The 13,549-nt window shown below is 41.1% G+C and overlaps 1 protein-coding gene across 1 annotated transcript in view; it reads right to left on the bottom strand.

Annotated features, from left to right (window-relative positions):
* Nucleotides 1-1,101: 1,101 nt before the first annotated feature.
* Nucleotides 1,102-13,549, bottom strand: part of STPG2 (sperm tail PG-rich repeat containing 2) — a 572,264-nt gene continuing 559,816 nt past the window's right edge. Inside the window, exon 14 of the mRNA XM_019553336.1 lies at nucleotides 1,102-1,694. Within this exon, the coding sequence (XP_019408881.1) occupies nucleotides 1,603-1,694 (92 nt within the window). The 3' untranslated portion in view covers nucleotides 1,102-1,602. The remainder of the gene's footprint in view (nucleotides 1,695-13,549) is intronic.

Genomic DNA, 13,549 nt, shown 5'->3' with positions numbered 1-13,549 from the left:
CTGGGAACCATCATGAATGTTGAAAGAAAATAAACCTTTCCCATTGGCTAATGGAATGTTGGCCTTGAGCCCCTCATATAATATGGCAGCCGGAACAGTGGACCCAGCCCTGACAGCAGGGCTCAAAGTATTATTGCACTTGGTCTTTATTTTCCCCCAGTCTCTTTAGCTGCTGCTACTGGCAAACCCCCATGGAAAGCCATACAGGACACATTCCTGCAAGTGGGCATTCCCTAGAGATAAATAGCAGCAGCACATATTATTGCTGCTGCTAGCTGTCACCAGAGACTGCCCCTACACATGCACTCTGGCATGCGGCAAGTTGCCCCAGGTGGGGTAGGAAATGTTGGGGCTAGCACCTGGGCTACCTGGAGTCCTGGGAGCCTCCCAGGGCTCCAGCAGGGGCAATCTGGGCATGCAAAGCCTCGCAGGCAGCTGGAGCATGGCTTTTGCAGGCCAGGCTGCAGTTTTGGTTGGGGCATGCTGCCACCACATGCACCACACTGCTTTTTTCTGGTGTGGGTTTTTTTTATATCAGGATCTCCTGATGTAAAAAAAAAATGCTGCACTGCAAATTAACAGCATTATGAATGCCTGCATGTGTGGTGTGTGCAGTTTGCAGCACCACAGGTGGGCCAGCGACACCGCAAACCACACATGCACACTCATGGGGATGTGCCCATGGATACATGAACAAGTATTCAGCAGATTCAGGACCCTTGATTCATTTACTGGGGAATTTTATTATGAGATTTTCCTGATCTGCATACTATATTTTCCAATGACAAGTCAGGGTACTTGTGCATGGGCTTTGCAATCCCATTGCTTATCCTCTTTTTTCATTGATCTTCCTGTAGGCAAAATAGAGGATTTCATGGACTTGCATCAGTGGCAGATTTATCCTATCATGTGCAATCAATTAAAAATAACCTCCTCAGAGTTTTGAACAGTCTCATGAATATAGTGAATATAAGTCTGAGAACAATTGAAATTTAGATGAAGCAACAAGCCAAAATATTTTTTTAATTGTTTTTTTTTCTCAGCAGAAACAAAAAACAAGAGTTTGGGGTTAAATGAAACAGTTCGTTTTATCCTTTTTGATAAAAATCAAGACGTTTAATTTTGCTCTAGATACTCTTAATGCTAAACAAATGTATAATGTAAACATTTAAAAATAAAAGTCAGGTTGAAGAGAAACAGTGAGATGTTCTGGTCCAGCTTTACAGAAAAGCCCTTTTTCAATCCCTGTTTTCCCAAAATAAAATTTCATCACAACCAGCATGATCCAATGGGAAAGCACAGTTCCAATGAAGCAGCATTTTACCAGAGGCAATTTTCCATCAGAATATTTTCAAACAGTTCAAATGAGGAGTGAGCACTTGATGTTATTCTGTCTGGATGGTGCCCTTCTCTCAGACCAGAAGAACTGCCTGTACAGCATATTTTGTAGGCTTTGACTCAGTTGTATTGCTGTGAATATGCCTTCAGTTAGCAACTGAGCCCTTGTCAAGGACAGAAGTGAATTTAAAAATGGTCTTTTATTCCAAAGATCTTAACAGGATATTTTTTTATGTTAGGGGTCACGACATATTTGTGTAGACATTACAGTAGGGAAAAATTCCTGACTATGACTCCACACATTGCAACTGGAAGTACTTCTGGCCCAAGTGGTTGAGAAGGTTTACAACTTCTCCCTGAGAAAAGAACATCGGATTATTATTATTAAGTCCCAACTAAGTGGTCCAGTACATTGTTCTTTTTCTGACTTGATGCCACGTTCATGACCGATGCTTGTTTATTTGTGTAAATAAAGCAGTGACTTTGGCCTGCCTCTGATGGCGTGACTCTTGAGTCAATGATGAAATGGGACAAGGGGAGGATGTGGGACATGCCAATGTTAATGAAGATTTATTCAGTGGTGACACTGGATCAGATCTACTGGGTGAAGCCTTGGATTTCATTAGTTAAAGACACAGAGCAGTCTGTCTGATTAAAGAGAGAAAAAGCAGTGGGGAGCTCACATAAATTACTACAGCTCAATTAGGTACAGACAGCTTAGTGAGTGTTTATTACCAGTTGAAAGGAAGATTTTCCAATTAGATTAAAAGGTTTTGAAAACAACAGTTATAGTGCACAGTGATTTAGACCCATTGGTAGAATAATACATTGTGAGAAACAGCATTGATTAAAAGTAAACTGATAAGTTATTTGCACTGCCTCATTGTTTATCAATGGAGCCCCTGCTGCCAAGGTAAAATTTACCTCACAAGATCAATGGGTGGACTTGGCTAATTTTCTCCTTGGCCTGAAGATTTATATGAATGTAAAGGGCAGCTAAATCACCACCGAAAATACCAAGATGATTTATTTGGGGTAATCATCAAGGAAGCGAAGTTACATAAATCATCGGGAATGTATCTTTGCCATGCTGGGCCCTTCAGGCTGGCATCCCTGCTGCAAAGCTGCATTTAAAAAAGGGGATTTTAATCAGAGAGGAACTTGATTCCCGTAACGTTTCATAAGCTCATTGTGCAAACTGAAAAGGCATTAAAACAAAAGTGGAAGTATACAGAGTGCTCAGAGAGTGGTCAATCAGTGTTGCTGACAATTGATTGAAGGTACTTAGTGTACAGTATAAGCCCATGATTCATGAACCCCTATGTCCTACAGTGCAGAATGTGACTTCCAGCAGTGCTGAGCTAGCTGGAATTCAGGTCTGCTTTGCCAAAGGTTTTTTGGATATGGACTATGAAAGGTAGGGGGTCATTCTCCATGGCTGAGGATGACTGATTGTTTCCCATGTGGAATGGAGGGGGGAGAATGAAAGAAAAGAAAAGAAAAGAAAATGAATGATATCTAAATTCCTCATTGTCCTACTGTGCCCTTCAGATCACATGGAGGCTTGCAGCTGCTTCTAATCCCTGTCTCCCAGAATTGTTTATTACAAAGGCTGAAGGAACCGAGACCAAAAGAAAGAACTCTGACTTAAAATGTTCACTTTAATCCAGCTACATAGAGTTGTACATTTCAACCTTTCTTCCTTGCGTTTGTTGTTGTGTGTGTGAACAGGCTTCAAATGAATCCAAATGTCATAGCACTGAGGCCCCTTCGTATCTTTATTTTTTCTCTTTATTGCATTTGCACATGCAGGATTTCCCCTTTGTTAACATATTTTCTTTACCTCCGGGTTTGAATCAATGCTGTTGAAGATGATGGCAAAATTCCTACTGGCAGCCCCAGAAACAGGATCAGGCCTTCTTTTCATTTAATTTATCTGGCCTTCACCAACAAAAAAAGTGCAGGAACACTAGATACAGTTCTGTTTCATGGAGGGCTGAAAACTAGGGATGGAACGAAACAGTTGTTATTATTTGCGCATACTGTATGAGCTAAAGATTTCCCAGACACACAGGAAGACACACACAGACTGCCCTGAAGAGCTCACTGAGCCACTTCTATAAACAGGCAAGGCAGGTGGTCGACAGAAGCTGAAGCAAATGTCCATTTTGCACGCACAAGATACTGTGTGCACGTACACATGTGAAGGTACATGTGCTAGTTCACAATTCCTGTGCACATATAAGTGTTTCTGTTTTTTAGAAATGTGCTGAACTGAGGGCAACTTTGTAGCACTTACACAAGTAGTCCACTGCCTTCAGTGGAAGTGCTCCACAGCGTATGTAAGGCTCGCACAACCAAGTCCTAAATCATCTAGTACTCCCCTTGTCCTGTGCAGGATTACTGTCATCTCCATTATAATTCTGAGCACTTTGTCCTGTATTTCTTTTCCACATTTTACGAGATGTCACTGCCCCAATCATAAATACTTTTCACCGATGCGACCACTAACTATTTCACTTCAGAATAAGGTATATTCAAATCCTATCCGGGCACCCCATCTACTATTTTGTCCCATTTCAAACGGCTCCTGGTGAATAAAATGCATGACATTCCTTAAGACAGCAAAGTCCTGGGGGTTTGCAAAACTGGGTTTTAGGTTTGTTTTCCTTATAATTAGAAGAGCTTGTCATTTAAGGCAACAATTAACATTTGTTGTGAGCAACTTGACTGTAAATGACGCCTACTATTACACTAGATACATTTAATTATGATTTATCGGTGCATAGCAACCTTTTGTAACATTGTACCCTAGCATCCATTTTCGCTTAATTAAACTCGTTATAGCCGCACTTCAGAACATAAAAGGAATAAAAGGCAAAATGGGTGTAAGTGAAAATTCCTCAATTAATTGTTTTCAAAATAAAGGTCATAATGGAAAATCTTAAATATTCTTCTTATTAATTTATATTATTAGTATTATTTTAACAATGTTCCTTCAAGAAAAGGCTGGAAAAAAAGCTGTAAAGAAAGAAAAGAACTCTCTGTCGTTCTTTAAGGGTCTTGTATCTGCTTATTATACTTGAGAAAGATGTGTGTGGGTGCCTCAGAGCCCAAGAAACCTCTGAAAAGCAGTGTCTGTGGTGATCTCATGAGAACCCAGGTAGTCTCCTATGTCCTGTTTCTCTTTTTTGAGAGCGATAAAGCAAGCTAAGCAAATGCTTTACTGCCTGTGTGCAAAATCAATTGTACTCAAACCAGTAAACTCTGAATGTTTACTGTCTTCGATATTGTAAAATCAGAGCGTAGCAACACAAGTGAAATGCAGCAACTTTCAGTCGGTTTCTGGGATTATTTGCCCTATTTATTTGCATCATCTCCTGCCATATTTAACCTGTTTCTGTGACAAATTATAGACTACTGGCACACTGGCGATGTGTAGGGAGTGCACATGCACCCTCTAAGCATGGCAGTGCACCCCCTACGAAAAGGCGCTGCCGACACTGTCAGCTGTGCCTGGGGGCAGTCACCACTTGCCAACCCCCTCCACCCCGCCACTGCCAGTGTCTGCGGGAGCTGCCCCGCTTACCACCATTGTGCTCTCACTGCTGCTGCTAGGCTCCCGCTGCCACCAGAGCCGCCGTGCCCCCCAGGCGCCGGGGGCACACATTGTTCATGAACTGGCATCTGCTTTGGGAAGGGCCCTACACTTGCAGTTCCTGACGGAAGCCCTCAGAGTTCAGAGGTTTCTTGGTACATGATCCATAAATTTAGACTAGGGGCATGATATGGGTATTTCCACATAAAACCTAATAAAACCCACTAAAATGCATACAGTGTTGTCTCACACACAAAGATACCTAGACCCTGCCAATCTACTGCCTCGTGGAAGCAACAGGTACTTTGGGAACTCATAATAGTCATTTTTCAACAAAATGGTGCCTGTTAGATAGACCTGGAGTCCCACAATAAACAGCCTTGGAGTCCCAGCAGGAAGTGCCTGAAAATAGGCATAGTGTGTTTAAGTGTGAGGTGCATAAAAGCCCAAATTGAGACCAATGAATGATTATTTGTTCTGTAATGATGTGCCTGGCCTGAAAAATCTGATTCTGGATTTGGCTCCCATCAAGTGTCAGAGGTTCACGGATCCAGACTATTGATCTCATTTTCAAAATTCAAATCCATTCAAAAGCAAATCCTCCTTTCTCTCATATGGGATTACTTGGGCAGGCTGAAAAATCACCCACTGTGCAATAGTGGGGAAAGCTTCTGAGCATTTTGCACTACTAAAATTGTTTCTTGCTTTCGAACTGTAGTTATTCCTGGGTCATTTTGAACCTGTGTTGGATTTCTAGAACAAGAAAACTTTATATTCTTCATTAGTGCTTCACAACCAGACACCTGAAGATTATGTATTTTTGTCCACAGTTTTCATCATACTATTTTGCTGCATACAAAAACATGCTCACAAGACATAAAGGAAGCTAAATATAAGAGTGGGAAGATTTGAATTTTTAATCCCCACTGAATCTAGATGGCTCTGAAATAAAGTCAAAAGAATCCTAAGTGCAAATGAATTAATCTTCAACCACAATTTCACACGAAAGAAGGAGTGACACAAATATTATTTTATTTTATATTTACCTACTGTGTTGTTTGAAAAAGTTAGCATAGAATTTTAAATGGGGGTATTTTCAAAGGGATATTTGAAATGTACAGGCTTAAATCCTGTTATTTATAACAGGATTTCTGCATGTAAGTCCTGTGCGGTGACTGAAAATTCGCCCCTCTTTTCTCTTTCTACTCTTAATCACGAGGTCAGAGTTAAACTGCAGCCTGTCAGTATTTCTAATGAATATGTTTTACATATCCTACTTGCTTGCTTGCTCAGCAACAGCCTGTGCTATCTGGAGGCCAAAGATAAGTGCTCAGGGATTACCTTTAAAACAATCACCCAGCCTTTCTGTCACGAAGAGCAGGAACTCAGAACAAAACTAACTCTCTGTAATCCTTACTTTTGTGGACTGGCCAAATTTTAACAACTGAAGGTTCAGAAAGAGCCCTTGAAAATCAGTTTCAAAGCTCAATCAAAATACCATGGCTATATTACAACGTCAGGATGCCTATTCCAGAAAAACTCCTAATTTTCTATATTTTACTAGCTTGACCATTTCATATTGCTTCAGAGTGGAGCCTGTGGGCAAAAGCTGGCAAAATGGATCTTTTAATTATTCTTTTCTCAAGAAAGGTGTCTTCAACTCTGACCCGTCATATATGTATTTGATTTGTCTGGTACTCTGCACTTTGCCTATCCTGCACATCAGCATCAAAATGGAGGACAATGCTGGCAGACCAGAACAGTGAAGTTTCTCATCGCCCTTTGAACTGACACTAACTATGGAGTCTGGGAAAAAATTAATCAGTCCAAATGTGTTCAATGCCTCTGAAGTGCAAAATCTTAGGAATCAAAGATGGAAAAGCACAATAACTTTGGAACAGACCCAAGGGAAGTCTCAGACACCTGAAAACAGACTTAAGCAGACTTCAAGTGTCAAAATCCAAAACTGCAATTCAAGACTCCATGTGGAGAGGCTGTCTGACCTTGGAGACACCTAAACACATGAGGTACCTTCTTTTTATACCTGAGAGTCCCAATGCTCCTGTAATTTTGCCTTCAGTGCACATCATTAGGGATAATTCCCTTTTGGATCCAGAAACTGAGCAGTGCCTCAGTCCCCTGAGAGGCCCAGTGTGTTAGGCATGAACAAAGCACCACTTACACTCACCTGCAGAATTAAATTCAGCACAAAACGTAGCAGTCATGGCCACTTGCATTAAAAAGTATGGTTGGAGGAGGAGGTTGTGCTGCTGTATTTTCATGTAAAAGGTTAGGGCACTCACCCCCAAAGTGGGAAACCTCAGTTCTAAGGCTTCCTCTTCTTGGAGAGCTTTAAACCTGCATTTCCCATTTCCCAGGAGAGTAACATCTTCACCAGCCTCTAGGCTAGGCTGGTAAGAAAGAGGGACATTCCTCTATATTCCTGTGGAAGTTGGGCACTGTGTAGAAAGCACTGCAAGCACAGGAACCGACCTTAATTTTGCCAGGGCGAGGGCCTAAGATGACGGAAATTTGGTAAGTTTTATGCCTTTCAGGAGACAGCCTTCTTCTCAAGGGAGGCCAGGGCCCTTTGGCCCCCATGTGCTTGGTACCTCTGCCTGGAAGATTCATGGCTCCAGAAGACAAGCAGAGAAGAGGAAGCCTGACTGTACCTAATGGTTAGAGCACTTAGCCAAGAGAAGGAAGTCCTAAATTATGACTTCTCCCCAGATTGTTTATGCCTTTTACATTAAAACAGTTATTAGTTAAAACACATAAATAACCTTCAGAAGTCCCAGGTGCGTGCCATAGGGGTACAGTAGCTAGGCACCCCCTTGTTTGCTCTTCTCCGACCTTGGGAATTTTGCATTCTTTTCTTTACAGTGGATCAACTTTATGCTTAACTCTGAGCTTTGGGTGCCACTTTAGGGCTACTGAAAATTGGCATTGTGGCACCCAACTTGGAAGCATCTAAGTCCTTTATATTATACCCTCTGGGTACGTTGACATGAGATGCTTTACTGTGCAGCAGACTAAATTGCTAATTTACTGCACTGCCAGATAGTCCTGTCAGATACAAGTGGTATCTAACAACACAGTAAATCATTGTGCTTAAATGCATGTGTAGACGGTGCAGTTGGGATTAGTTTACTGCAGCCCAAAATGAACTGGAGTAGATTCACTTACATTAATTGCACATGTAGATGCACCCTCTGTCATTCTTTCCATAGAGCAACCACTGTAGGATTACATTCTGCCATATTTCTGCCCTGAATTTAGAAAGCAGCCATTGAGCAACTGTTTAAAAGAGCAACACCTTTAAAGGTGGCAGCCTGCTAGGAACCATGTTCTTCAGTTTTCTTCACAGAGGAAATGGAAGTTACTTATCTGTAATTGGAGTTCTTCAAAATGGACTCTGCATGTTCCCATTCATGGGATGCACTATGGGGTATAGGTCTCATAGTGCATCTTTTACTTTGCCAGGTCATGAATGTTACGAAGGAAAACAGGAGGGTGATACCCCAGCCATGTTAATGCCTCCAATCATAGAAGATGAAGGATATAAACCTCTCCACTTCCAATAGATTAGCATCCTTCTCTTTAGAATAATCAGTGCTTTACCTTACAATGTCTTAATTGATAATATTTATTTATAGATTTTTAACCAGTGCTACTACTTATTTATTTCTGATTCGTCATCATTTCTCGACTGCTGCCATTTTACCCAGCCCAATTAAAGGCAGGGAGTAAACCTCTTGCCTCTCAGCCCCTCTCCCTCTAGCCTGCCCATAAAAAATGGTTATCAAGGGCATTTATAGACATGCTCTGGGAGTGGGGTAGGGGGCACTTAAATTAGAGCCTGGAGTGTGCCTGGAGCACCTTGTGTATCAGCATCCCTGCACTTCAAAATGGTGGCAGGGCCACCTTATTTACAGCTAATTAAAAGAGTTTTAGATAAAGTGCCCCCACTGAACTTTATTGGTAATTACCATGCTCCAGCAAACTTACTGAATTAATTACAGCATGTCAGAGCAGGCTTGCTGTTTGTATATAGTCACTCCAAATCTTTAACTATGTTCCAAAACTCTATTTTTGCATGGCTCAGCCTATAACAGAGCCTTGCCAAGACCAAAGGGATAATGTAAGCAAAATATACTTGAAAAATCAGGTGTGTATCCCTTTTCTGTATGATTGACTCATAAGCTGGGTGTGTTATCTACTGCTTCTCTGGTCTGTTTGATGCATATGTCTCTGCCTAAAGCCCAAAGAATACAGTGCAGCACACGTATCCGAGATGAGGACTAGCACTGAACAGCTGAACTTCCTTTCTTAAATTCTAGATGTTTAAGACTTGTAAGCTAGATTGAGCTTCAAATACTTATTGGGTTATTTTTTATTTCTTTTCTTTCAGGTGGTTGAGGAAAAGGGGAACAAGTGTCAGAACCACAAATAACTGCAATTTGAGGCTCAAAAAAGCGATTCCTCAGCAACTATAATTTACGTGTATGAACACATATATAATAGGAGCCATTCCACCAATTACAATATTTTGTCGCTTACAGTACACCCCAGAATGATATATGCACCTTGGTTTTGAAAGACAACATGAAGAAAAAATACATTTCCTGGAGTTGCTACATGTATTAATGTATTAATTTTTATTAAAATAATTAAAATAAATTAATTTAACAAATAAATATACTATAATAACATATTACTGTATTAATATATTAATGTGATGCAATATACTCCAGTGCTTATTGCACTGGAATTTATTGCTCTCAGGCGCTGTTTACATGTGTGTCAGGGGGCTGGCAGGGTCAGCTTGCCAGCCTGGCGCTGCTCTAACCCAGCTCAACATACTGTGGAGGGGCTGCCTGGGGCACAAGGGTGCCCTAGTGCAGGGCTAGCCTGCAGATAGCTCCCCACACAGAATAATCCTTATGCCCTAGCCAGTTGTATCAGTGTCTACACATTCAGTGCTGCAAGGTAAAAAACTCCACAGCAAGATACAAATACTACACTGCTGCGGAGTTTATTAGTTTCCTGTGGACTAATAGAGGCGCATGTGTAGATGCCGAGAAGTTTACTGCAGATCAAGTCAGGCAACACTGCAACAAACATCTCATGTAGTAAGTAACTGAGTAGCAGCAGCTAGGAAGCTAAGCCCGCTCATTATTTTGCTCCCTGTGGACTGCAGGCAGATTTTAATTTTGGTTTTGCCTGGTAAGGGGAAGAAACTACTCTTAGAATATTTCTTGCACATAATGCAGACTCCAATAAGCTGCTTTTGGGGTGCATGTTGTATGTAAGAACATGTGGTATATGGTTGCAGGATCATTGTAATGCATGCTTATTGGGAGATGGTAGAATCTAGTTAATGCCCCAAAGGCTGCACACCATCATGGGCCTTTGGATCTTTATTGAACAGACAAATCATATCTGCTTAATGATTTTCATCCAAAAGATCCTCAGCCATTGATGAAGCAATTAGTGCTTTGTAGTACTAGCATCATGGGAATCCAATTTTCAAGGGACAAAATGTAAGCTACAACTTATGTGTATAATTATATGTACACTGTTAGATTTGCTTGGGCATGCATTGCAAACACACTATGATTTTGCCTTTGTGAGCATCCTGGTGAACCAGAAAGCACAGGACCAAGTCCACACTTCTGCAGCATACAGGAAACAGCCAGAAACTTGATTTAACATCCCAGTAAATGTAAAGCTATTTAGTTACCCCATGGATATCATGGCGCTTCATGTTCTAAAGAGATAAAATCTGGTTGGCTTAGGGTAATGGCCAAGGACCCATAGGTGCTGACATTTATTTTTGGTGGGGAGGAGGTGAGGGGTGCTAAGATGATGGACATGTAGAAACTTTTACTCATTTCAGGTGACAGCCTTCTTCCCAAGGGAGGCCAGGGCCCTTGGGCCCCCACATACTTGGCACCTCTGCAAAGACCAATCTACCCTTCTTCCCTATAAGAATTACAACGTTGTTTCTGGGGGCAACTCCTTTATCAAAGTATAGGAGAAGCATTGGGTATTGCTGCATTATTCCCTTTAGTCCCACCTATCATGTATTTTGTGACAACAGGACAACAGTACTTCTCATTCATATGTTAAGGAAGGTAGGCCCAGCCATTTATATTAATGCAAGTTTCTGTTTGAAGACATTTGTTTTGTAGGGCATAAATCCCTTGAGTTGTGTCTGATAAAACAAAAAACTTAACAGGCCCACCAGAACTGAGTCACCGCCCCCCCCCCCCCCCATCAATAAAAAGAACAAAAAGACAAGGCAAGTATTGAAAAACTAAGTAGATCGTGCTTTCCTGGATTTTGGTTGATTATCCCTTGCATATTGAGTTAATCTCAGTAAAGCTTTCTAGTTTTGCTTTATAGCCAACAGATAAATCATGAAAAACAATACTTCATTTTGAAAACAGCATGTTTGAAAATATGTTTCTTTGACTTAAGAATTTTGCTTCCATTTTGAGAATGTAAGCTGAATGAAGGAGGTCATGAATCATTCTTCTGCATGAATTTTTGCACTGCTAATATTGCAAGAATGACTCTATAATAGGATGTGATCTAGTAGCTAGGCACTGTCTTTATTAGGTTGTGATAAAAGGGAGTTATCAATGGCTACAGTGAATTTAAGACAGTTTATTGCTGAATATAGCAATGATATATTATGGAATGCTTTTTAATTGGTAATTAACTTCCCATGGTTTGCTAAGACCAGCAGTTTGCATCCATATAGCACCCACATAAAATCAGTTTTCGGTCTGTACTCTACAGCACTACTTAAAAATAAGAGGTGAACATGTTCTCCATTTTCAAGGTTTCTTTAATGAATAAATCTTTCATCCTTTTCCAGGTAGTTTCCCAGCTGTCCCATTGTCTATGGGAGCAGCTATTGAAAAATAGGTATCAGACTTCAGTAATTAGTTTACAGGTGTGTCTACTTCTGGAGACTTTAGGCCTTTAGCAGGGGTGCCTTTAATAATTTTTGCTTTTAATTGTTGGATATCACAGATATTAAAGATGGAAAAGACCTATTGAGTAGCATTATCCAGGTCATCCCCTCAGAGTGTTCCATGAAGTATATTCTCAAGCACTTGCTCCAGCTACTATATATATATATAGAAAAGAAAGATACTGCACAGGACATGAGTTACAGTATGCCTTTTTCACACTAAATATTTAATATCCTCACTTCCTTGCTACTGTAATATAAACAGCAGTAGCACTTCAAGCTGCAATATGTAGCATTTTCTGTAACAAGGCATCAGAGAACATTCCTCACCTCTGAGATTTGGAACTTGCATTATTAAGACTTATAATAAGGTCAAAAAAGCATTGTTAGATCAAAGGACCAATGATAGTTTAGAGGTGTAATATTGTGTCTATCACCAGAGTTATAAACTACTGTTTTATTGCAGCACTAGTCTGGGAAGCCTATTTTTCCAACTCTGTACTTGCAAGATTTTTCCAAGCCTGGAACCTTGTGACATGGCATAACTTGAATTGACATAATTTTGATTAACACCTATATTTTTTACAATTTTTAAATTGAATTCCAAAATTTCAATAACTATTATTTTGAAAACTGCCAGAATATGTACGCTATGTTTTAATGATGACTGGAGTTTCATTTGCTACTTTTACATCATATCAAGCATTCTAAAGGGTGTGTACATTATGTTTAGATTAAGACACAGGGTTAGGTCAATCTAAATGTCCAATCATGCAGGCATTCAGAGGGTTTAAATCTCCCAGAAATGGCACTCTTGATCTAAATTAGTTCACATGAGGAGGTGCATTAACTTAGATCGAGATCAGGTTAACCTTATCTAAGAATGAGTTAACCCAATCTCACGAATGCCTGCACATGTTCACAGTGCAGCCCCGGGGCTATGCTATTCTGACTGAGCTATTTTTAGCCACCCAACAAGGCAACTTCCTCCACCATGGACCAGCCAACCCCCACTACAGACTCGCCAATGCCCCTGGACCCTCAATCCCACCCACCCTACCTCAACCTCAAGTTACTTGCATCAATGTCCCCACACAGCTCCTGAGAATAGTGAATGGTTGCATGTGCTACTCCTGGTTTACATTTACACAATTCAAAGTTGTGTTAATGTAGATGAAGAACAGCAAATGATTCTATGCACCTTAAATTTACCAATTAATGGGTTCATCTACACATGCATTTAGTCCAGTCTAGATTTACTGTGCCATAAAATACTGCACAGTAAGTGTTTTTGGATAGGTATCCACACATGCTGAGATTAGGGAGTAGATTTTCTCCCAGGGCCCTGCAGCTCTACAATGGGTCCCTGCCACTACGGCGGGGAGCTCCAGGGACTGGCAGAGAGCACCAGGCCAGAAGACAGCTATCTCCTGGCACCAGGGGGGTGCTTGCTGCTGGGGTGGAGACCTGGTGAGGGGGCTGCGGGTGCTCGACCACCTGGGTGATAGTGATCATTGCCTGCTGGAATTCACCATCCAGCACAAGGTGGCAAAGGCCTGCAGTAAGGCAGCAGCCCTAGATTTCAGGAGGGCAAACTTCAACGAGCTAAGGAGGATAGTTGGGGAAGC

This window comes from Crocodylus porosus, unplaced genomic scaffold, assembly GCF_001723895.1.
Source record: "Crocodylus porosus isolate Cpor-Errol unplaced genomic scaffold, CroPor_comp1, whole genome shotgun sequence".
Lineage (NCBI taxonomy): Eukaryota > Metazoa > Chordata > Crocodylia > Crocodylidae > Crocodylus > Crocodylus porosus.
This window is presented reverse-complemented; position numbering and strand designations above follow the sequence as displayed.